The 24,504-nt window shown below is 37.4% G+C and overlaps 2 protein-coding genes across 2 annotated transcripts in view; both read left to right on the top strand.

Annotated features, from left to right (window-relative positions):
- myo7ba (myosin VIIBa) overlaps window positions 1-17,014 on the top strand; it is a 26,409-nt gene extending 9,395 nt beyond the window's left edge. The window contains exons 18-48 of the mRNA XM_079627758.1: window positions 115-204; window positions 282-376; window positions 461-545; window positions 629-847; window positions 930-1,139; window positions 2,186-2,395; window positions 2,539-2,706; window positions 2,977-3,273; window positions 4,078-4,235; window positions 4,323-4,449; window positions 4,666-4,785; window positions 5,750-5,923; window positions 6,006-6,233; window positions 6,956-7,123; window positions 7,214-7,331; window positions 8,416-8,542; window positions 8,678-8,832; window positions 8,955-9,136; window positions 10,283-10,401; window positions 10,488-10,642; window positions 10,857-11,010; window positions 12,444-12,599; window positions 13,341-13,446; window positions 14,423-14,536; window positions 14,759-14,846; window positions 14,974-15,083; window positions 15,632-15,817; window positions 15,928-16,044; window positions 16,131-16,214; window positions 16,393-16,512; window positions 16,608-17,014. Of these exons, the coding sequence (XP_079483884.1) occupies window positions 115-204; window positions 282-376; window positions 461-545; window positions 629-847; window positions 930-1,139; window positions 2,186-2,395; window positions 2,539-2,706; window positions 2,977-3,273; window positions 4,078-4,235; window positions 4,323-4,449; window positions 4,666-4,785; window positions 5,750-5,923; window positions 6,006-6,233; window positions 6,956-7,123; window positions 7,214-7,331; window positions 8,416-8,542; window positions 8,678-8,832; window positions 8,955-9,136; window positions 10,283-10,401; window positions 10,488-10,642; window positions 10,857-11,010; window positions 12,444-12,599; window positions 13,341-13,446; window positions 14,423-14,536; window positions 14,759-14,846; window positions 14,974-15,083; window positions 15,632-15,817; window positions 15,928-16,044; window positions 16,131-16,214; window positions 16,393-16,512; window positions 16,608-16,697 (4,530 nt within the window). The 3' untranslated portion in view covers window positions 16,698-17,014. The remainder of the gene's footprint in view (window positions 1-114; window positions 205-281; window positions 377-460; window positions 546-628; window positions 848-929; window positions 1,140-2,185; window positions 2,396-2,538; window positions 2,707-2,976; window positions 3,274-4,077; window positions 4,236-4,322; window positions 4,450-4,665; window positions 4,786-5,749; window positions 5,924-6,005; window positions 6,234-6,955; window positions 7,124-7,213; window positions 7,332-8,415; window positions 8,543-8,677; window positions 8,833-8,954; window positions 9,137-10,282; window positions 10,402-10,487; window positions 10,643-10,856; window positions 11,011-12,443; window positions 12,600-13,340; window positions 13,447-14,422; window positions 14,537-14,758; window positions 14,847-14,973; window positions 15,084-15,631; window positions 15,818-15,927; window positions 16,045-16,130; window positions 16,215-16,392; window positions 16,513-16,607) is intronic.
- On the top strand, window positions 17,014-24,504 carry gpr17 (G protein-coupled receptor 17). The gene is made up of 2 exons (XM_079627757.1): window positions 17,014-18,218; window positions 22,621-24,504. Exon 2 carries the CDS (start codon window positions 22,629-22,631, stop codon window positions 23,646-23,648), a length of 1,020 nt encoding a protein of 339 aa, XP_079483883.1. The 5' UTR covers window positions 17,014-18,218; window positions 22,621-22,628; the 3' UTR covers window positions 23,649-24,504.

The raw sequence follows: 24,504 nt of genomic DNA, 5'->3' as shown, positions 1-24,504 counted from the left end.
GTACATGGGAATTTTAGATGCATTTTAGATTAACAAAACTAAGTAATTGTTTTAAATATTCTGTTTCCCTTGAATATTAATGTTAACCAAATAATATTAATTGTAATATTAAAGGAGACTGCCAAGAAATGCTCTGAAAGCATCTGTGAGAACGTTCTGACTGAAGATGACTGGAAGATCGGCAAGACTAAAGTGTTTCTGAAGGTATACTGAGGTGAATTTTTACAAGTACAGCATTTCTAAAGTTGATCAATTCTAACACGGAGCTTATTTTGCGTCAGGATTTCCATGATACTGTTTTGGAACTGGCACGAGATAAGGCTCTGAATGAGAAGGCACTTCTTATTCAGAAAGTCCTGAGAGGTTACAAATACAGGTAAAAGACTGAGGATAATCTCCTATGTCTGTAGAGATTTTTTTTTTATGCTGGTTTACCATTCGCCATTTTGCTTTCATGCAGGAAAGCGTTCCTGAGAAAGAGAGGAGCAGCTTTGACCATACAGAAAACCTGGCGTGGACACAAAGTCAGAAAAGTTTACAGAGTGGTGAGTTGTCCTTTAACAGCAGATTGACAAGATGATAGTCATTGCTTGTGCATGTTTGTAGAGTTTCACTTGTCTTTCTGTAGGTCCAGTTGGGTTTTGCCCGTCTGCGGGCTCAAGTGCGCTCTCGTCAGATGGCCTTGCAGTATAAACAGAAGCGACAGGCAACTCTTCTGCTTCAGACTCAGACTCGTGGATATCTGGCGAGGAGGGAGTGGAAACGAAAGAGAGAGGCGGTGATCCTCCTGCAGGCTTACACCAGAGGAACTCTAGCCAGAAAAGCTGTCACGAAGAAGAAGAGAGATGTAAGAAACCATGTTTAGATCACAGTTTGCTTAATATCTCAGGCTACATGTCATCATCTACCTCTTTCCCTGTTGTTTGCAGGCTTTCCTCTCACTTCAGGAACGTAGGGCAGAAGAACTTGCTGCTCTAGAAAGACAAAGGAGGCTCGAAGAAGTTCTGCAGCAGAAAAGAGAAAGAGAGGCTTCTGAACAGTTTGAATCCATCACTGACCAGGAAATGGTGGATGACATCTTTGGCTTCTTGCCTAGCATGGTTGGCGGACAGGAGGGCCAGGCGCCTGCGGGCTTTGAGGTGAGAGATCAAACTACATGAAGCGTGATGTTAACTCTATAAAGCCTACTGTAACTTTTATAAGGCCTCTAAATTATCAACATGATCAATGCTTTGCTGAAATACCTGTTGTAAACCTTCTAAATGCCTTCTGTCATCTGATTGATAGTTTGACTACTTTAGCAAGTAAAATACCTTTGACTATAATTCTAAAAATATAAAGTAAATGTAAGATTAACTTTTATATTGTTAGTAATATTTGAAGTTGTACTCTTACTGGACTGAAGCAACTTAGGTTTATTTGATTATCAATACATCATTGTTTAGAGAAAAAAAAGTATAAAATGTGAGTATCGAATATGATACGTCAGGCTTTTGAGGAATGTTTATTTGTACATCTCTCTATCATCATTGTATCGCATTACATTATATGTTTTGCCTCCCACATTAAAAACTACAGAGTTTTGATTATAAATGTGAATATTTAAATATCATCTTACTAAGACATATTATTTGGAGATAGTGCGAAAATTGACATTTTTATACATTGTATGCAAGTAGTCTGCTATACTGTTATAAGTATCTCATTAATACATGGCAAAATATCAGAGTTTCATCTTACTTTCTGGCCATATAAATAACATCTGCACCAAATTCCGCATTTTTGCCTTTTTTTCTTCTCCTCGACTATGAGCTCCATATTCCCCTATATCATAATTAGCCATAAAAGCCTGATGTATCAAATATGATACTCTACATGGGAACTGTGTGTATGTGTACTAGTTTGACCTACATTATGAGGATCCAAAGTCCCTATATTGTAGTGTGTATTCAGTTTTCAGGCTATGCCCCTACATTATGAGGACATGCCGATGTCCTTATAATTCAAAACCCTAAATAAACATACTAAACGTTTTTTTTTATTAAAAACTTTAAAAAAGGGAAGTTTAGAGGGTAGGTTTAGTGTTAGGGCTATAAAATGTCATTAGCTCAGTATAAAAACCATTATGCCAATGGAATGCCCTCATAATGATATGTAGTACCAACATGTGTGTGTGTGTGTTTAGGACTTGGAGGGAAAGCGGGCAGTGCTTGAGGAGGTGGATCTGGATGATGCTCCAATGATGGAGATTCCAGAGGAAGACTACGATGATTTGGATGAGTACTCCTTCTCCAAGTTTGCTTCCATGTCCTTCCAGGGTGCCGCCACACCCACACATATCCGGCAGAGAATACGTCAGCCACTGCTCTACCATGAAGACGAGAATGACGTCCTGGTAAAGTCACCTTTGCCTTTGACCAGCTTTTGGTTGGTTTCTGTTGTGTCATTTATCCGCAGCACGGCACAGATTTTGTTACGTTGACGAGTCACAATAAAAAAAATGAAAGCTTACTACTGACCTTCTCTTCTTCTCCACAGGCTTCACTAACAGTTTGGTGGATGATCTTGAGATTCATGGGTGATCTTCCCGAGCCAAAGGCGCAGGGGATCTCGAGAGGTGGACAAGCCTTTGCTGATCGCTCCGTGCAGCAGGATGTGGCCTCCAGGCAGGATAGACGCCTCAGCCATATGGTGGGCCTGGACCAGGTGATGAAACATTACATTACATATTTCACTGCTGACAAAAACAGGAGGTCTGACCAGCTGGCTGGACGGCTAACAACAGCTTAGACAGAGACCAGTTTAAACCACCTAAGACCAGGGAAGCAGGTTTATTATTCAATAATAAGAATACTCAAGGATTCTGGACACCTGTCAACATATTTCCCTTTTCTCAATGTAAGAAAAGCAATCAGCAGTCTTTTGTTTAAATATGCTAGGGATGTTCTGAAAGTGTTCATATCTCTTTATTTTCAGAGAATGAGAAATACAAGAAACGCTCAGAACAGGAACGTCTCTACAGGTCCAGAAGAGGCTTCCCGCAACAGAAAATCTTCAACTTTCACAGACATACTGTCCCGGAACAGAAAATCTGTTCAAGACGAGGGTGTTCCAGGCCGTAAACTATCTGCCATGCCAGAGCAGGGTCCCAGAAACAGAAAGACCTCAACTTTCACTGATATAATGTCCCGAAACAGAAAGATCTCCACAACTTCTGAGGTGGTGCCACAAAACAGAAGACCCACTAGAAAACCATCTGTTATAGCAGAAGAGGTGAGACACATAAATGTTGCAAATTGGTCAATGATGTGGTAGTCATCTATTATTTTGATTGATTAAATAGACAGGATAACAAATATATATATAAAATATTAATTAATTAATTAATTTAGACTTTTTGTTAATGTCATTAGGTTTTGTAAAGTATCAGATAACTTGACCTGTTTATGACAGGACAAGGTTAGTTCAGGTTGTAAAATGTCATGTGGTGTGACATCCCCCCCCCCCCCACGCACATAATAAGTAATGAATTTATAATTCTTGATTATTGTAAGAAATGCTTTTACTTTGACAATTATTATTATTAAAAGGTTTTAGAAAATATTAATCACGCATTCATTTAGAGTTAAGGAAAATGTTAATTTAGAGTTACAACACATTAAATTTTTAGAGTGAATCACTCTAAAAATGTAATGTGTTGTAACTCTAAATTAACATTTTCCTTAACTCTAAATGAATGCGTGATTAATATTTTCTAAAACCTTTTAATAATAATGTGATTGTATAATATATATTGTATATATATATATATATATATAAATGGTCTAAAGGTTTTTCCAAAACCATATGAAACCAACATGAATACAAAGAGTAAATGTTTAAGAACTTAGCACATTTTTTATTATTATTAGACTTTCAAAAGATCTTTTTTCTTTTCTTTATCGTAGACACTGTTTGTCATTAATTCAAATATTTAAAGCTTGTGTATTTCTGCACAAACCATTCTTTTATTCAACTAAAAGATACATGTGACACTTTGAATTTATAGTCTTAACTCACTTAACTCTTAATTTTAAGGCAGAAGATGGGTCTGAAGTTGTTAAACAACCCACTGTGCAAACTATTAGCGAAGAAGATGAAATCAACGGAGACGGACTCACCCTGGACCGGCCAATGACATCTCTTGAAAAGTTGCATATCATTGTTGGATATGCCATTGTCAGGCGTGGCCTCAGGTTGTTAATTATTCAAAACCATAAGTAATCTATTGCTTAGTGGTAAAATGTTTCTGCTTCTAATTCCTTAGAATCTTCCATTGTTAGGGATGAAATATACTGCCAGATCTGTAAGCAGCTCCAGGAGAACTCAAACCGCGGTAGCTTCTTCCGTGGCTGGATCCTCTTGTCCATCTGTTTGGGCATCTTCCCTCCTACTGAGCAATTCATTAAGGTGAATAAAGAAAATTCTTCCTTAATAAACGCCTTGATGCATCATGTCACTCTTGCTTCATGGGGTAATACATTTAAAAGAAGTAGTTCTAAATATATTCAGTTGTGTTTTTTTTTTTTATCGATGTAAACCAATAACTGTAAAGCGTCTTTGAGTGTCTAGAAAAGCGCTATAGAAATTAAAATGTATTATTATTATCTGTTCTCGTCCTCACAGTACCTGCAAAGTTTTCTTCGTTTTGGTCCCGTGGGATACGCACCTTACTGCGCTGAGCGGCTGAGGCGTACTGTTGCCAACGGAGTGCGTGGAGAGCCTCCCAGCTGGCTGGAGCTCCAGGTGAAGACACTTATGCCTTGTTCGCAAAAAAAGTGATTTTTGGACTACACAACTAAACTGGCCATTTTGAAAATCTGATCACTAATGAGATGAATTGGTGGTTAAAATGAGATGTCATTCAATTTGGAATAGAGACACGTTTCTTGCTGCTATTTAAATTGCAGCAGTGCATGCATGAGTTTTCCATGCATACGTGTTTTTTTACAGATGTGGGTAGAGACAAATCATGTCACTCACAGTAACATAAACTTCTCCATCATACTGGACTACAGTAGGCGTTTTCAACCCATGATGCAAATGCATGTTTAGGAGTTAAAAAAACAACAACGGAGAGACAAATTATTTTTAGGACTTTTATTCTGCTTTCCAAAAACTGGTCAGAAATTATTAAATAATTGTGATTATTGTGCTGTATTGACAACCAGGGAAAAATAATCTGCATATACAGGTGATACTCTCAAAAATTAGAATATCGTGCAAAAGTTAATTTATTTCAGTAATTCAACTTAAAAGGTGAAACTAATATATTATATAGACTCATTACATGCAAAGTGAGATATTTCAAGCCTTTATTTGTACTTGGCATGTAATAAGTCTATATAATATATTAGTTTCACCTTTTAAGTTGAATTACTGAAATAAATGAAATTTTGCACGATATTCTAATTTTTCAAGTTTCACCTGTAATTTTGTAAAATGGTGTTAATATCAAGTAAATATTTTCCAGACAATATTTGCTTTAGCACAGTGACAATATAACACAGCCATATATTTAATTCAAATATTTAAATTATATTTAAATAATTTAAATATATTATGGGGGGGTTATCATCTATATGGGAAAATGGGATTTTATAGATAAAAATTTTAGGAAGTTTATAATAATTGGTGGTCCTTGGCATGGTCCATATATGTCTACTATAGTTTTGACACTACTATTCAAGCCCTCTCTGTTCAATCACAGGCCACCAAGTCCAAGAAACCCATGGCCATCTCAGTGACTTTGATGGATGGCAGAACTATCAGTATGCCTGTAGATTCAGCATCCACATCTAAAGAGGTCTGCCAAATGCTCTCACAGAAGGTCAAACTCCAGGACACATTTGGCTTCTCACTATATATGGCCTTATATGACAAGGTATGAAGCCCTCAGACTGAATTAAGAGTTTAAGTCAGATTTTGTTCATGGTTACCCATGGTTTGGTACTCTCCCTTTCTAGGTGTGGTCTCTAGGTAGTAGTCGTGAGCATGTGATGGATGCCATCTCTCAGTGTGAGCAGGAAGTGAAGAGGAAGGGAGGGCAGGAGCAACACGCCCCCTGGCGTCTCTACTTCCGTAAAGAGATCTTCACACCATGGCATGACTGCAGCCAGGATGACGTCAGCACAGACCTTGTCTACAGACAGGTCATCAGAGGCATGAAATATGGAGAGTACCAGTGTGAAAAGGTGCGCTTGAGATCATTTTTTGTATTAGTTATGATATTAGCGTTTTAATTCATTAAATAGCAAAATTATGCTGTACTTTATTTTTAATTGATTCAAAAAATACTTTTTACTAATTAATTAATTTTGTGGCAATTATCTCACAATTTGTAAAGATACATTTTGTGATTTTATTATGTTGTGTTGACTAAGATGGCAGCTGTCTTAGCCATCTTAGCTGATTTACTGATTTACTGTTGCAAAGTTCTTCAGTTATGAAACGAAAACAATTTCAGCACTAAAGCAGCTCTAAAAAGACCATAGTGTCATTATTCAGCTCATTTTAGTTTAATGTTGATTCAGTTTAGTTCAATAACAGTGTGAATGTTGCAAAGCTCATTCGTTATGAAGCGAACTCAGTTCGACTAAGCTCTGCAGAAGATAATAGTGTCGTTTTTCATCTCAAGTCAATTCAGTGTTGTTCACTTTAGTTCAATAATATTGCAGTTCATCAAATTTTGAAACAATTTTGATTCTACTATAAAGCTGCTCTACAGAAGACAGTTGTCATTATCCAGCTCAATCAAGTTTTGTTCTCATCCAATAGTGTCAGTGATAATATTACTAAATTTCAAGTGTCTTTTAAACTTTTTGAAAGTGACCAATAAAGCGGTTTATTGGAATAATATCCCCATGAGGTGACCATGTTGTGTTATTTATTCCATGGTATTTCAACTTTCTATCAGGAGGAAGACTATGTTGCACTTGCAGCAAAGCACTTCTATGTGCAGTTTGGATCAGACGTCAGTATGGAGAACACGAAGACTGTAGTTAAGGAGTGCATTAACTCCAAAATACTGGAGGCCAAGTCAGAAGACAAGTGGATCCAGATGGTCAACACAGCACATGCGCAAGTAGAGATGTTTCTTATGCTGCTTACGTTAAAATAATAATAAAAAGACGCTTTCCACTAGTATGTCACAAGCATTGTCTCTTTCTACTAGGGCCCATTCATAAATTCTCGGACCAAGTCTGATAAAGTGAAGGCAGAGGTGGTTGACTATGCTCGTCAAAAGTGGCCCATGTACTTTTCCAAGTTTTTTGAAGTTGCCAAGTTATCTGGTATGCATTACATGCTAAGATCAGTATTACATATACTAGCTTTCAAAAGTTTGGGGTCAGTAAGATTTTTTTGTTTTCAAATAAATTAATCCGTTTCTATTTACACCAACTGCAAATAGCCCGCCTTGTTGGCAGAGGCTATTTACACTAACTCTGCCCACCATTATCCGATTGACCCAGATAAAATAAAATTTCAAATGAATTCCTGCTGACAACAGAATCAGTGTTGTGGAGACTAAGGCAGTGGCGTTGGGTATTGACACTACTGACCCAAGTTTGAATCTGCTTTTTATCAAACACATTCTTTTCCCATTGCATATTAGCTCAGAGTAGCTTCTGTTTTAAATAAAAATTAAGAAAATATTCGAAAAGTGTAAAGAAGAGCCTAATGGGTATTTAATGATGGAATAAAGTGTTCAATGGGTAGTAGGGTTAGTAGTAGGTGTAGGAGAGGTAATGTCAAGTACAAGTAGGAGACTTCCATTAATGATTTTAATAAATATAATCATATGCACTGAATATGTTATTATTGTATACCGTTTTACTACAAAACGTATTTGCAAAACGTGCAAATAGTATCTGCCGCAATTTGCACTAAGTATAAATTACATCTAACAATTATTATTAAATAAATACAGTTTATTTTATTTTACTTTTCTCATCAAGAAAAATGTATCACAGTTTCCACAAAAATATTAAGCAGCACAACTGTTTTCAACATTGATGTAGTAAAAAGAAATGTTTCTTGAACATCAAGTCAGCGTATTAGAATGATTTCTGAATGATTATGTGACGCTGAAGACTGCAGTAATGATGCTGAAAATTCAGCTTTGACATCACAGGAATACATTATATTGTACAATAGTTTCAAGTAAAAATGTAATTTTAAATTGTGGTAATATTTCATAATATTACTGTTGTTGCTGTATTTTTTATTTGAAAAAAATCCTATGCAGCCTTGCAACCTCAAACTTTTGAACGGTAGTGTAGATTGCAAATGAGATCATTTCCACAACTAATGCACAAGAATAGCTTTTATATAATTTGATGAATGAGATTAAATCTGTGTCATTTCAATGTTCAGGTCCTCCTCTACCAAAGAACAAGTTCATCCTTGCCATAAATTCAACGGGAATAACATGTCTAGATGAGCGAGAAAAGATTCTTCTGGTGCTGTCTTACCCAGAGCTCACTGGGGTCAACACTATTAGGTGGGCTGGACACCAGTTAATGTTTGATGGGCTTGCCATTTACAATATTAAAATATAATATTTTTGAATTAAATTAATATGAGTGATACTTTCCTTTGTAAATTCCATGAATTCCACCTGCCTCATCGCCTCCAGAGAAAGGAAGTGTGTGTGTTTGCTGACTATGAAAGGAGACTTCACTCTGAATGCAATTCAGGCCGTGGACATCTCTGATCTGGTAGCCATGTTTCTGGCAGGCCTCATACAACGTTCACAATTTGCTGTGGCCCTACAGGAGGTTAACAGACAAGGTCAGAAGAGACAATGAGTTGCATACATTTCAGTAAATAGTATTATTGTTTTTTTTTTAATCATGATCTGTCGTTTGACTTTGTTGTTGTCTGGCGAAAAATCCTTTGGCTTTTTTTTCAAGATGATCGAACATTTCTCAGCTTTAAGAAGGCCGAGCTCATCTACCTCATTCAGGATGACGAGTTCTCTGCTGCCCGTGGCTGGTTGAAGGGTAAGAATGAGCGGACGGGAGAAATCGGTGCAGTCCCTGCGGATGCTGTCTTGATTCTTCCAACTCTTACGAAGCCAACCAATGAAGTCCTGGTAAGAGCTTGAATATATATTTGGGGGTTCAAGTGCATAGCGCGGAAACCCTATTGTAATTGTTACATTTCCAAGGATCAGCATTCTCCCCTAAAAGTGATCGGGCAGACCAAACCGTAAGTCTTAGAGGCTGGTCGTACGCACACATCCTAGAACGTCACCAATGCTCGCCCCTATCGGCCTGACGATAATTAGCGGTTAAAAGTATGGAATGGCTCGTAACTCCTAAACTGTCCGGCGTAGGCTCAAGTGTCTTATATCGTTAGAATCCTTGGCTCAAAGCATGCAAATGCATGCCCCTGATCTGCTCGTTGTTCTGCGAAATTTCCAGGTATTTTGGACTTTAAAAAAAAACTACTTTTGCGAACTAGTCATCGTTTTTTGGCCTGATCGGAACCGAACCAGTGCAGCAAGATTCTCCGGAGTCTTTTTGTCAATAGTTGTTTGTTTTTTTTAAGTAGAAATTACGGTTCACGGTCCCTCAGGGCCGCCAAAACGTTCAAAAGTGGGAGGAGCCACTTTTACTAAAATGACCATAACTCGTGAACAAAATGAGATATTTTCACCATACTCAGCGCACCTATATAAGAGCTCATTCTGTGGCTGCTTTGAAAAGGACGCAGCAACTGGCCACTTGGTGGCGCTTTAACAGGAAAAAAAAACATATAAACGGCTATAACTACTTCGCCACTAGTCCGATTGACTTGAAAATTGACATGTCATTTCTTTGTCCGAGCTGACATGATTGTCTATGCGTACATTGACAAATCTAAAAAAACATGTCTGCCATCAGCCAATTAATTACTGTTAACCGGTAAAAAACTTTATGCATATATTTCCTGCAGTAAACATCCTGTATCGACTGTAAATGGTCATTTCCATGATCGAGATAGAAACAGGCTTGCTAAATAAAACATAATATATTTTTACGCATATGCTTAAAGGCCTTAAACCTCTTGAACCCTGATAATTGGTGCTCGCAGCTACATTTTTTTCGTGCTTTCCTATTAAGTTGAAAAGTACTTTAGATCTGTAAAGGTCTGGGTTATGGAATATGTCTTGAACTTGTTGGCTTATATTTCTAATATCATTTCTAATATCTAATAAAATATTTCTAAAAGCTCCTTGTATACTGACTTTTTTTAGAGCCTGGTCAGCTTGTCCCCAGATCAGAGAAAGACCATCATAGACAACAGTTCAAAAGGAACCATCACTGAAAGAGTGGCTCCTTCAACTCTCAAAGAGTTCTCCGTTGAATATTTCAGGTACTTGCAGCAACTGACCACAAAATTACATTACATTCTGAAGTGTTTCAGAAGCAAACACCGTGTTGTTTCTGTCATTGTCGCAGGCAGCCCATCAAGGATGTGAACAGACAAGTGATCTCTAAGAATGCAGCACCTGAGAAGCTATGGGCAACCTCCAGAGAACCCATCAGACAGCCCCTGCTGAAGAGACTGGTGGGCAATCCAGATTTAAGCCCACAGGCCTGCCAGGCCTTCACTGATATCCTTTGCCACACATATTTTAGTTATTATTATTATTATAATGAACCTTGATTATTGCCACAGTAGTAGTTGACACCTACGATTTACCTAATATATACTGTATCCATTGTATAAGCACTAAATCCATGAGTAAGACTTACCAGCTGACCTGGTTATCCAGGTAGGATAAAACCTTAACTGCGTGCTGATTCCTTGACTGATATAGTGTGCACCTATTCTGAAGTATATGGGTGACTACCCTACCAGACAGATTCAGAGCCCTTTGGAGCTCACAGACCAGATCTTCGGTCCACCTACAAGAAATGAGGAACTCAGAGACGAGATCTACTGCCAGATCATGAAACAAATGACCAGCAATAACAACCGGTAAACAGCATTACATCCTCAAACAGAAAGTGATAATAGAATTATTTTTCCTTTTGAATGCCTGTACACTATCATTTAAAAGTTCAACGAAGTCTCTTATGCTCTCCAACACTGCATTTATTTAATCAAAAATACAGCAAAAACAGTAATCTTGATGAATATATTTGCAATTTAAAATAACTGTTTTCTATTTTAATATATTGAACAATGTGATTTATTCCTGTGATGGCAAAGCTGAATTTTCAGCAGCCATTACTTCAGATAGAAAGAAAAGAACAGAATGGAATGTTCAAATGAACACCATTTATTTGAATTATAAATCTTTTGCAGAAGTCTTTACTGTTACTTTTGGTCCATTTAATGCATACTTGCTTAATCAAAGTATTGAAATATTCTGAAATATTCTGCTGAAATCATAAGCTCTTTTGAACTTGGTATAAAGATGACACAGTTTCACAATAGTTCTGTATAGTTTTCCTTTTGGGATTTTTGTTGAACCAAAGTCAACTTGCCCTTTATAACGGCGAGGCGAAACTATGCAAACTTTAACTTGGATCCTTCAGTGAACCATTTTTTTAATAAGCTTCTTCTTTTTTAAGTTTGATAATTTATTATTCAAGAAATAGTTTTAATAATTCCATTATACCTTGAAAGTAAGAAATAAATCCTAAATAGTCAAATTGGTCCAGCATAGAATTAAGGCCCGTTCACACCAAGCACGATAGCTATAAAGATAGCTATATTTGCATCCACACCAACGAACAATAACGGTCTGTTTATTCTGAGGTAAGAGGTGAGGGAAATTAAACACTATTGGCTATTTGAAAAGGGGGAGGAGCCATCCAATATGTCCTTAGCTTCCTGTTTCAGTGGAAATGATGTCAATGCATCATACAAAGCTGCACTTCAGTGGACCTTTATGTCTAGCAAATAATTCATTTGATTCCTCTCTGAGGTCTGTTGTGCATGAGAATCAACAAGCATCAGGTTCATTGAACTGATTCATAGTTTCCATCATTCTCATTTAAATGCATCTAAAATCACTATAAAAAAAAAAAAGGCATTTCTTTTTTTTTATGGAATTTTGCAATAGCCTATTGATTTTAAATGAGTTATCCATGCACATCATATAATCTTTAATCAAAATGAATTCAAATCCCTCTTACAGCGGCATCTCTTCCTTTTTTATGATGACTTATTTACTGGTGGAAGGGCGGTAAATAAATATTTTTCTTTTTCGAGAAGCTGTCATGATAGGGAAGAAAAGACTCGCATCTTTCGTTTCATGACGATTTTAAACCACTTCTAGGCATTAGATAGTAATGTGCCGTTTATACCATGTATGTATTTATGTATATATGGTATTATTATAATTATATAAATGGTAGATTATAACGGTAAGTTAACATGTCCATGTGTTGTTTGTGAATCAGGTACAGTGTGGAGCAGGGCTGGCAGCTGCTGTGGCTGTGCTGTGGTCTCTTCACTCCCAGTAACTCTCTGCTAAAACATGCTCAGCGTTTCATTGAGACACGCAAACGAGAGCAATTGGCCACAGACTGCCTCCAGAGACTGCAAGGGGCTCGGAGGTATGACATATGCTTAACCGCGTTTCGTGTGAAAAACTTTTATCTTTACAAATGAGATTAACATGGCTTTGTGGGTAGAAGAACAAGAAGAAATGCAATGAATAAACAGACTTTAAAGTTGAAATGAATTGATTGTACATTCCTAAGTGTCATATCATGTGAGTTCAGTTATACAATCACTAAAAGCTAATGTTTAAGTCACTGTTAATGAGCACAATGCTTGTATTGTTTTTACTCTTTGAACTTTGGCTGGCTTACCTGGGAGCCATAACCTATTGGAGCTCATCTCAAACAGCATGTGTGTTATATTACTGGACTGCTATACTGTAAAAGCACGACCAGATAAACAAACTATAGCAGATGCTGACAGTTTAGCATGTTGAAAACAAGCCTGACTTATTCCCATGTTTAAAATGGATAATTGACATATGATAATTGACGATTATTGGTGTTTGAAAATGACACACTGTTGCACAGCAACACCTCTCCTTTTATTAGCATGTTTGGAAGACCGGGGCAAATGCCAGGAAAGTAATGGGATAGTACAGAATTGACAGCGGCTTCATCTGCCACTGCAACTGTTAAAAGACATTTGGTACACACTGCTGTAGGCCTATAGTTGAAATGAGTCCACAAGCTGGGTCACAGATGATGAGAATCGCATTGTTGATTTGGTGTGATAATATAAAAGTCATATGTTTACTGTGTATAAGACGACATTTGTCATTGTTTCTGTGCTAGAACGGAGCCCAGAAAACTTCCACCTCACCAGGTAGAGGTTGATGCAATTCAGCAGAACAGCACCCAGATCTTCCACAAAATTCAGTTCCCTAATGACACTCAAGAGGTAACGCAACATATAAACATATATTTACAACATTATATATATTTATACCATGGTCTGTCTGAATACTCGATTCTGATTGGCTTGAAGGTAATAAAACCATTTAATGCAAAGGTAGTTCCAAGTGAGTTGAATCACCATTCGATATTAATGCACTGTTTTCATCGAAGCACACACACATACGTCATTCGCACACACACACATGCGTCACTCGCACACAGAGAGTGGAGATCACGCTGCGCACACACAGAAACATTCAGAAGCACAGAAACTTGTCAACGCTGCCCCGCGACTTTTAGTTATAAAATAGTTTTGCTACTGAATCGCTATATTATATTTCTCAGAGAGAGAGAGATGCTGAACAGACATCATTTGCATATATCAATACATTTTATTTAGCTACACTTATTTAGTGAATTTTTCATTATTATTTTGTATTATTAATTATAAAAAATATTGCAACAAGCAAGAAATTATGCAATGGCATACAATGCAAAACATTCCCGATTGGTTTGTTGTTTGCAACACATTCTGACTGATGCTTTTAGGACTATCAATTCATTTTTTGCAGTTTCAACAAAACCTCATGCATGTAAGCCAGTTATATAACATTATTTTGGGGACAACCATGTGCAATACATCACCAAAACTTAACATCTCAACGTTTAAGTTTATAAAAAAGTCATAAAAAGTGGATATACAAGATTAAAAAATATAAAATGTTCAGTGGCAATGCAGCACTGGCTCAAAATGGCAAGTGACCGTTCTGTCATCTGGCCTAAGAACCTCAAAATGAATAGTGGGCCTTTGTCTATTTGCGTGCGTGCGTGCGTGCGTACAGTTCAAAATGGTAAAAAATAATAGCAGTTGAATAAACATGAAATCTACAGTGAATTTGCTGCCAAATGCTAGTTATGCATCTTATTCATTGAATCAATCCAGTGTCCTTGAATTTGTTTTTTTTTGCCCTTCTGGACAGAATTTTGAGGTGGCAACCAACACCAAGATAAAAGACCTGGTCCAGAACGTTTCTAACAAACTCATGTTGTCCTCAGCTGATGGTTTCAGCCTCTTCGTGAAGACTCCTGATAAGGTTTGTACCCAGGCTACCGTGATGTATAACTAACAGCCATGGCTGTAACCTCGTATTCAGAATCTTAAAAACACATATTAAATCTCTATCTGATTATTGGGAGACACATGTCCCTCTCTGTTTACGGTGGTCAATGATCTAATGTTCCTTTATTAATTTATTGCAGCATTTTTTTACACTTGCTTTTTTCTCTATGTTATTCTGCTGTTCTCTTTCTGTCAGGTTCTGAGTCTGACTGAAACGGACTACTTCTTTGACAGCCTGAGACAGATTACCGATTGGTCCAAGAGAGCTAAGAGAGCGAATCAAGGTGAGTTTCAATAGGTGGAAACTATTATGTGTTTTTTTTTCTAGATCATTGATTAAGTACAACAAGTTATTCACAAGTCAGTCACTGAATTTTAAACGATTGACATTGCTGACACTGTTTTAAACAGCTGCGGGTCCAGTGACTGTACCCTACACCGTTTTCTTTATGAGAAAACTATGGTTCAACATTAGCCCTGGGAGAGATGTGGAGGCAGATCTGATCTTCCATTACCCACAGGTACTGGCAATCTGTGTCATCTTGATAATGTATGGATTCCCATGTAGCTCTAAGAACTGTATATTGGTAACTTAGGTACAATAACATTTAAAGATTTTGGGTCAATACGATTTTTGTAAACACTTTTATTCAGCAAGGATGCATTAAATTGATTGAAAGAAATTGTAAATACATTTATAATGTTAAAAAAGATTCTTTTTCAAATAAATGCTGTTATTTCTATTTATTAAACAAGTGTGAAAAAATTGTATGGTTTCCACAAACATTGAGCAAGCCAACTGTTTTCAGCATTGATAATGATAATAATTATTCTTGAGCACCAAATTCACATATTAGAATGATTTCTGAAGGATTATGTGACACAAGACTGGAGGAATGGCTGTGAAAATGTTATATTCTATAAATATTTCACAATATTACTATTTAAATTGTATTTTTGATCAAATAAATGCAGTCTTGGTGAGCATATGAGACTTTTGAAAACGTGAAAAAATCCTTATTTTGAATGGTAGTGTATATTATTTTTTCCTTTTTCTCACACTATTTAGGAGCTGCCAAAATACTTGAGAGGTTATCATCGTTGTACCAAAGAAGAAATGGTGGCTCTCGGCGCTCTCCTCTTCAGGGTGAAAGTGGACAATGATAAAACTCAGTTTCCCATGATTCCTAGGATGCTGAAAGACCTGGTGCCTAATGACCAGCTTAAAGCCATGTCTGCTGATGAATGGAAGAAGGTCAGTTCCAGTACACTGCTCTTCTAAGTATTGATATTTATGAATTAATGCAGCGTACATGTAATATTATGTTTCTAAAGTGTTTCTTGTACACAAACATTCCTCAACAGCACATTTTTGCTGAGTACAATAAGCAAGCAGGCACGTCTGTGGATCAGGCAATGGTTGGCTTTTTAAAGATTGTCTATAAATGGCCTACATTTGGCTGTGCCTTTTTTGATGTGAAAGTAAGCAATTTGAGTCTGCATCACAATAACAATTTTGCTAATATTGCTTTTAAAAACTGTGTATAAGATGATGCTTGATATTACAGCAAACATCAGAGCCCAATTTCCCTGACATTGTGAGGATTGCCATCAGTAAACAGGGCGTCGCTATCATTCACCCCAAAACAAAGGTATCATCAAATGATCAAAACGCTTTTAAACAAGTATTTAAGTAAGACCGCAGATGAGTGGTAAAACTGTAAGCTTGAAAGTGAAGTTGCATTGTCTGCTTAAAATATGAATCATCCATCATAACTCTGTCTCCAGCTTTGATTTTATTGGACTAATTGAATTCTTCTTCTGTTCAAGGACATTCTGGCAGTGCATCCATACAACAAGATTGCAAACTGGTGCAGTGGAAGCACATACTTCCACATGACTGTGGGAAACCTTGTCAAAGGGAACAAAATCCTGTGTGAAACTTCCCTGGTAAGTGACACAGATGTTGCTTTCTCCAGTCAAAGAAATGTTCTGCCTATTCACATTTTTCAGATCTCAAAATAACAGAATTCTGTGTTCATCAGGGCTATAAAATAGACGACCTGCTGACTTCCTACGTCAACATGTATCTTAATGAGAGGAAAGGACAAAGAAGAAATCAGTACTTTGACTAAAAATAACAACAGCAATGAGTTTACTCTGCCTTTCTTTAAGGGCACACAATCACATATATGGAAAACGTGGCCAATGAGAGATACTCTGTTATTAATGTATCAAACTGAATATTTGTCTGATTTTATTTTTCAATGCTATATCTTGCAAAATGTGTGATGCCAACTGATATGCCTATTTTTTCTTAATATAATGGCAGAAAGTGAGAAGACTGAAATTTAAGTTTGTTTACTAGTTCACTAATATTTAATGATATAAATGAATCATCATGGTCTTTGAATCATACTTTTTTGAGGTATTTCATGTTTTTATGTAAAATTGTTAAATAAATGACTATGAGGCATAACTTGCAGCATTGTACATGTCAATTATTCATCACAGAGGCCAATGTCTTCTGGGTGTTGGTTCAAAAAATGAAATTACATACACCTGTTGTGTTTGTCATGTTTAAAATCAAACTGTTTCAGCTCTTGAATCTGACAGAAGACGAGTTCTTCTCTGGTTAACAGTCATGTTACGCTGTGTTTTGCCCCGGGGGCAACAAAGTCTCGAGGGGCAGCCCATAATGAGGCTTGGAGACGTCCCAATTAAGACTTGGCACTGTGTTATTTAGCCTATTCTGGTAGACTAAATAGTGGACGCATTCAGTAAAGTGAACTATATTAGCATATCGTTGAAGACTGGCCCAAACAGAAGAAAAAGAGATGATGTGTGTCCTACACAGCTGTGATCTCCCAGAATGAAAGACAGATTATTGCTCTTGCTGTTCGCTCGGGGCTGCACATCTGTCTGAGGATCACATGGTCTTATTGCTGGCCTCTGCTGCTCTAGTGTATGATGCCCCAATAGTCCACAGCAGGGACCCGAGAAACAAGGAGCCCAGTCTGTTATTCTCTGTCCCACTCGCCCTTGTGTTTTCCCCTCAAATTTCTTCTCTCTCATTCTCTGAGTTCCAAGGGGCCTCGCCTGTCTGGCTTTCCACAGTCCGCGATGGATAATCTCTAGTCTTTATTCATAAACTGTCCCGTTAAACGCTCAGTTCATCTTCTGTTTATTGATATGGTTGAAGGAGGGGGGTTTCTATCCTAAAGGCACGCTAGTCCCCGTTGCCATGGTACCCCACCGGCTCCACATTGCGACCAAGGCATGCCATTATTCTCCCCCTGTCGAGATGTGCCGCTTCTTCTGACTCGGGTTATTGTGGAGCGCACAAGTGGCCCTCAGAAGAAAATAGCATTGCAAAGAAAGGCTGAGGTCAAGGGTCACATTAGAGCCTTCCCATCGCGAACTGCGTTTTTGTGATCAAATTTGTTGGCTACACAAAAAGAGCCACAGTATCGTATCTCAAATACAGCTCAGCCTAGGAGAGTAGAGTCTCAACTCCATTGAACTCCACTGCCTCTGAACAGAAGCTGCTGGTTTGCTTTTGCTTTTCAGGCAGCTGTAAGAGAGTCCAGGCAGCAGAACTCCCTCTCCTCAACTCCTTCACTACTGCACGGGCTGTTGAGGGATCAACATCTCTGGTGAGTCTCTCATACACTTCTTTGTTTTATAGACTTCATACTTTCTCTCAGTGTCTGCATTTTTTTTTAAATATATATATATATATAGAATGACTTTTCCTAGTTGAAGTGCAAGCCATTTAAACTTTGTATTATTCTGTACTTTTATTTTTTATTTAATTTTTACATAAATCAAGAATTTTAATAAAATTACTATATTGTTTTCTACACTGTAAAAAAAATCTCCTTTGTTGCATTAACAAAAAAAATTTTGTTTCAATGAACTGAAAATGTTAAGGCAACCAGGTAACTTACTTTACTTTAAATAACTTAAGTTAAGCCAACAATAATTAATTTCAGTGTAGCTTATGCATGTCATTTAAACTATTTATTTTATGTACTGTGAATGTTTTTTTATTACTATTTTTAAATAATTACTATATTGCGTTTTCACAGCAATACAGTCAATGTGCAATACAGTCAATGTATTTTTTTAAGTATTTTTTTTATAACTTTAATTTATAGAATTACTATATTGCATTTCCCTTGTTTAAATACATGCCAGGATCTAAATGTGAATGTTCATAGTAGACTTAATCAATGCAATTTTATGAGTTTTTGGTCACTGGAAAGTTATTGTAGCACTGCATGATAAAGTCAAAACTACTTGGCCAAGATTAAACAGTCAAAATCATTTCAGGTGATCAGATTAAAAAAAAAAAAATTGGACATGTACCATATTTCATGTATTTGTGTATATTGTAAAAAAAAAAGAGAAGGGCTTCATATAGCTGAGTTTCACCTTGTGTTTCTGTAAGCATGTTGGTCCCCACACTGAGTTGCAGTTTAGCTTTAGTTAATCTGCAGTGCGCCTCACGCCTGTGATTACTTCTGCTTCTTTTGTGGATATGGTATAGGAGCATTAGTGTCACATTGCAACCACAGCTTGACCCCTACTTATTTCTTTAACACAAATGTGATTTTGTATTGTTGGCAGCCTGTGGAGGTGCCTTGTTCTGCAAAGCTTTTGGTTTTGCCGTATGTTTTCCAAGACAACCACAAAGCACTTGGACTAGCGTTACTGGACTATAGTTTTCCATTAGAAATTCTCATATTGTATCTGAGGAAATGTGTTTTTCCTGGACCACACTGTATAGTTTCGTACCACACACCAGAAAACCACCAGAGCCATCTATTAACATCTGGATTTCGCTATCGCAATCACGCCTTTTTGTCTTCAGCTGGAGTTCAGGACAGCTTTTTGTTGTTGTTTTTTAGTTCTCTACTTTTATCTGTTTAAATTACCGGAGGGTTTGGCATGTTCTGGGACTTGAGAATTTCCTCCCCCTCAGTTACAAATCCTGCAGCATTTTCCTTTAGCAGGATCTTGAGACAATCCTTTGTACACACCCACTTTTGTTTTTGTCTGTACTGTTCTGAAAATATTGATAAAGAGTCTCCCTATTATTACAACTCCTGTGAGAGGTTATTGTGAAATGTTTTGGTAGCAGATTTAAGCAACAAAGACAGGCGGTTTGCTGGAAAAAAGCTACATTTTAATATCTTCCAGAGAAGTACTCCAAAGGGTGTGGAAGTGCAATATGTGTGGAAGTACAATATGTGTGGACGTACAATATGTTTCTTTTTGTTTCAGTAATCATTCATTTCCTTATGTCCACTCTGTGTTTTATATATTATCTTTAAATTCAAACCACTGACCTTGATTGGGGGAAGTCGTGGCCTAATGGTTAGAGAGTCAGACTGGTAATCCGAAGGTTGCATGTTCGATTTTAAATACCGGCAGGAAATGTCTGAGGTGCCCTAACCCCCAATCGCTCCCCGGGCGCTGCAACAAAAACGGCTGCCCACCGCTCCGGATGTGTGTCCACGGTGTGTGTGTGCGTGCGTGCGTGCGTGTGTGTACTTATGACTGTAAGACCGATTTTGAATGTAATTTGATATACGACTGATTATGCCCAAACGTGCCGAGCCAGAGAGAGTTGCATTCAGTCGGTTTAAAATCTGCTCCAGTCGTTGGAAACAGTCTGTAAGTGTGTTCAGTCAGTCTTAGAATGTCTCAGCTAGTCGTTAAGTGTGTCAGAGGACAAATTCTGAGTATGGTTTACCATACATGGCCTTCACATGTCACTTTCACTTTTTTGCATTTGGACTAAGTAAAAGAAAAAAAATATCGTTATTATCATTTCCTCTTTCTGTTTTTTTTTTTTTTGGAAGACAATGGTTTTTTTCCCCCAGATTTTACTGAGTAGTAAAGCAGATTTGTTTAAATATTATTGTTCTCAGAACTGTTTTTCTTTTCATGAAATTCATTAATAAGGCTTTTTTTTTTTTATTGTGATATAATGTGATACATTGTGATATCATCATTCCATCTAATATAATTGTGACCTTGCGCACCCCAATGAATTTTAATTCAGAAATTAAAAACATCATTGAAGATGTGTATTACCGGTAAGTCATTGTAGGCATGAAATAGATTTTTTTTAAATAGTTCCTGGCAAAAAAAAACGTGTCATTCACCCTTCAACTATAAATTTATTGAAACATAAACCTTATATTATGCGATATTCATAAGATGTTTAAAAAAAATCCATATTGTCAGCTGTAGCTCAAGTAGTAACCTATACTTTGAACCTTTCTTAAAAAGGTCTTCATCTCATCCCCGCAGATGCTTCATTTGGCCTGATTATTAATAGAGCAACTGTTTGAGTTTGCTCATTGAATGTGAGGCAGGCCGCCCTGGGCGCCTGCCAATGATTTGACAAACAAGAATGCCACGAGGACAGCTGGGTCAGACTGTAAGCAGATAGCTGGGAGTGACTCTGGGTCTCGTGACAAAGGTGTGGCCACCGGATGGTCTACAACACCTTCATGCAGTGTGTGTGGAGGTGCAGTGAGCAGTCGACTGCCTTGCAGGGGCATCTGCTCAGACTCCTGAGACACGACATATATATCTAGCTGAGGTCCTGCCAAACAGACAGACAGCTGGAACACTCCCTCACTCACTACCCGAATTAGTGGCGGATAAATATTTACTGCGGCTGGAATAAAAGGTGTTGCTTGGTGCATCACTGCTGTGTCCTTTGCTCCAGTTTTGTAAAAATGTTTTGACAACAGAGGAGTTTGGAAACATATTCCCAAAGGCAGATGTAAACTTTCTATGTTATTTTCTCAGATTTGAATACATTATTATTTCTGATAGCAAAAATGAAATGCTTAAATGCGCCATAGGTTTATTTATTTAGATGTGTGATGGAAGTGTTTGCCAAACATGTCTATTTTTGTTGGTCTCTCAGTTTGATTTTTGTTGAAATCTTAGCATGGCTTCTGCTTCCTGCATGAAAATTAGGCAGTTAGTCAAGGGCAGCTGCTCTGCAGGTGAAACTCGAAAAATTAGAATATCGTGCACAAGTTAATTTATTTCAGTAATTCAACTTAAACTAATATATTAAATAGACTCATTACATGCAAAGTGAAATATTTCTTTAATAAAGAAAAGGTACAATTTTGTAAATAAGTGATTTCTATTTTAATATTATGTTTTAAATTGTACTGTATTGATGTAATGACAAAGCTGAATTTTAAGCATTGTTACTTCAGTCTTCAGTGTCACATGATCCTTCAGAAATTATTCTTTGGTGAAATTTGGTGCTCAAGATTGCATTGATGCTAGCTAATTATTATCAATGTTGAAAACAGTTGAACTGCTTAATATTTATTGTGAAAACCGTCATAGTTTTTCAGGATTCTTTGATGTATATTAAAAGAACATAATTTATTTGGAAACAAAATGGTTTGTTACAGTGTAGAAGTCTTCACTGTCACAAGTAAGTAAATGCATCTTGGTTGAAATTTTTTTTTTATTTCTTACATAAATTCGTAGTGGCCACAAACTTTGGACCACTAGTGTATATACTCAGCAAAAAAAGTCCCTTTTTCTGAATACTGTACTTTAAAGAACTTAATAGAAATCCAAATAAGCTTTACAGATTTTTATTGGGAAGTGTTTAAACAATGTTTTGTATGCTTGTTCAGTGAGCTGTGAACAATTATTGTACATGCACCTGTGGAGAAGTCGAAAGTGAAAGTGGGAGGGTGTTTCTTCTTCTTTTGTATATAATTAGTATAAATAGTATATATAATTTGATATAATACATTTTAAATCATTACATTTACTTATTCAGTTTTTTTATATATATATTCTTAATTTTAAGGATTTTACAAGTTAAAACACAGAACAAACAACGCTGGCTCGGACTACACACACACACGAGAAAAAAAATTATATATAATTCAGTTTAATATTTATCTAAATTCATACATTTAAATATAAAACATACATGATTATTTTATACAAGTGATTTAAAAGTGAACTGAAATCTTTCTTTTCCTGTTTTTGCAGTTACAAAGATGGAGTTTCCCCTTACAGAGGTCCCCACCTTGCTTCCCAATCGATCTATGGAGATCTGTCCAACTGTGGACAATACAGTGGAGAACATGATCTTTGGATTCTACTACATCATAGTTTTCCTTCTTGCGCTGAACGGCAACAGCCTTGCCCTGTGGATCTTCGCCCGCCAGAGAGCCAACTCTTCTCCAGCCAACGTCTTCCTGCTCCATCTCGCTGTGGCTGACCTCTTCTACATCTTCGTTTTACCTCTCAGGGCCACTTATCATTTAACGGGGGGACATTGGCCGTTTGGCGAAATCCCCTGCCGTCTCGCAGGCTTCTTCTTTTATGTCAACATGTATGCCAGTTTGTACTTCCTGGCCTGTGTTGCAGGCGATAGATACCTTGCTGTGGTGCACGCCGTACGCTCCCTCAAGGTCAGGCGCCCTCGCTACGCTCACATTGCCAGTTTTGTGCTTTGGGCTTTGGTGATAGTGTCTATGGCGCCCCTACTGGTCACCAAGCAGACCGCAGAAGTCAATGGCTCTACCGTATGCTTGCAGCTGTACAGAGAAAAGGCCTCACACCGTGCTCTCGTCTCCCTCGCCGTAGCCTTCATGCCGCCTTTCATTGCCACCCTTTCTTGCTACGTGCTGATAGTGAACAGTCTGCGAAAAGGTTCGAGGCTGGAGCCGGCGTTGAAACTCCGAGCTCTACGCACCATCGGCCTGGTCATGCTCATCTACATAGTGTGCTTTTTGCCTTATCACTTAAGCCGTGCAACCTTTATCTTGGGTCACGGACACCCAGACCTATCCTGCCAAATCAAAAGAGGGCTAGCCCTTGCTAACCGTCTTACTTCCTCTCTAACCTGCCTGAACGGGGCTTTGGATCCACTGGTGTACCTGTTTGCGGCTGAGAAGTTCAGGGGAAGCGTTCGCAGGCTTCTCTGCAGAGACAAATCAGGGGGGTCCGGCGCTACAAGCGGGGACCTGAAGGGTACACATGAGAGCTCCGTGAGCGCAAAGTCTGAGTTCTGAGCGAGCCATTGAAATTAATATTTTTCATCAGTACAGGTATATGTGATTCGGCCCACACTTCCTGATCGTGTATGGTCAATTAAAGATCAGGAACTAATAGTCTTATGCATCACCGAGCACATGAATTGGACATGTTAAAGTGAACGTTATTTGGGACTGTACTAGTGACTGTTATGTTTATGTCAGTTGTCTGGTCACAACTGTTGACAGAAGATTCCATCAAGGTTCAAGAAGACATATACTGCCTTTTAAAAATTAATGTTGTCTTTATTAGCATATTACCAGTTTGCTAATGACATGCTTTGTCTCGTTCTTTGTAAACTGTAAGCACTTCCTTGGTGCACATTCTTAATGAAATCAGTGTGAAGCTAATGAATTTCATATTTGGTACCAAAACAATACTTATAATCATTTTTTTAATGGTCCTCAGGGGGATTTTCTGGTTAGCACTCTCAAGCTGTGGTAAGAAAGTGCGAAGGGCAACAAACCAGTGAGGAGTCGAAATGAATACTACTATTTACATTCCTTGACGGCTATTTGTTATTTAGACTATTTAGATGCATGTGCACTTCACACTAGTCAATTAATATCTCAATGTACCGTTTAATGTTTAAGGTATATAATTAGCTACATATTTTTTTTGATGGCATGAAATACTGTTTTGTTTTCACTTGTTCAAATGAAGTTGTTATGCATCCTTATTTATATTATTTTAATCACTGTAACCAATTTCTATATATATATTGTATTTTTGTGGTTATTATACTTATATCATTAATTTTTTGTATTCCTCAAGTATGAATCAATTTGTAAATGCATTTAAGTCAACTTAATAAATGAAAATAAATTGAACCTC

The sequence above is a fragment of the Phoxinus phoxinus genome (genome assembly GCF_949152265.1).
Source record: "Phoxinus phoxinus genome assembly, chromosome: 11".
Taxonomy (NCBI): domain Eukaryota; kingdom Metazoa; phylum Chordata; class Actinopteri; order Cypriniformes; family Leuciscidae; genus Phoxinus; species Phoxinus phoxinus.
The sequence above is the reverse complement of the archived record's forward strand: the minus strand, read 5'-3'. Positions and strand labels throughout refer to the sequence as shown.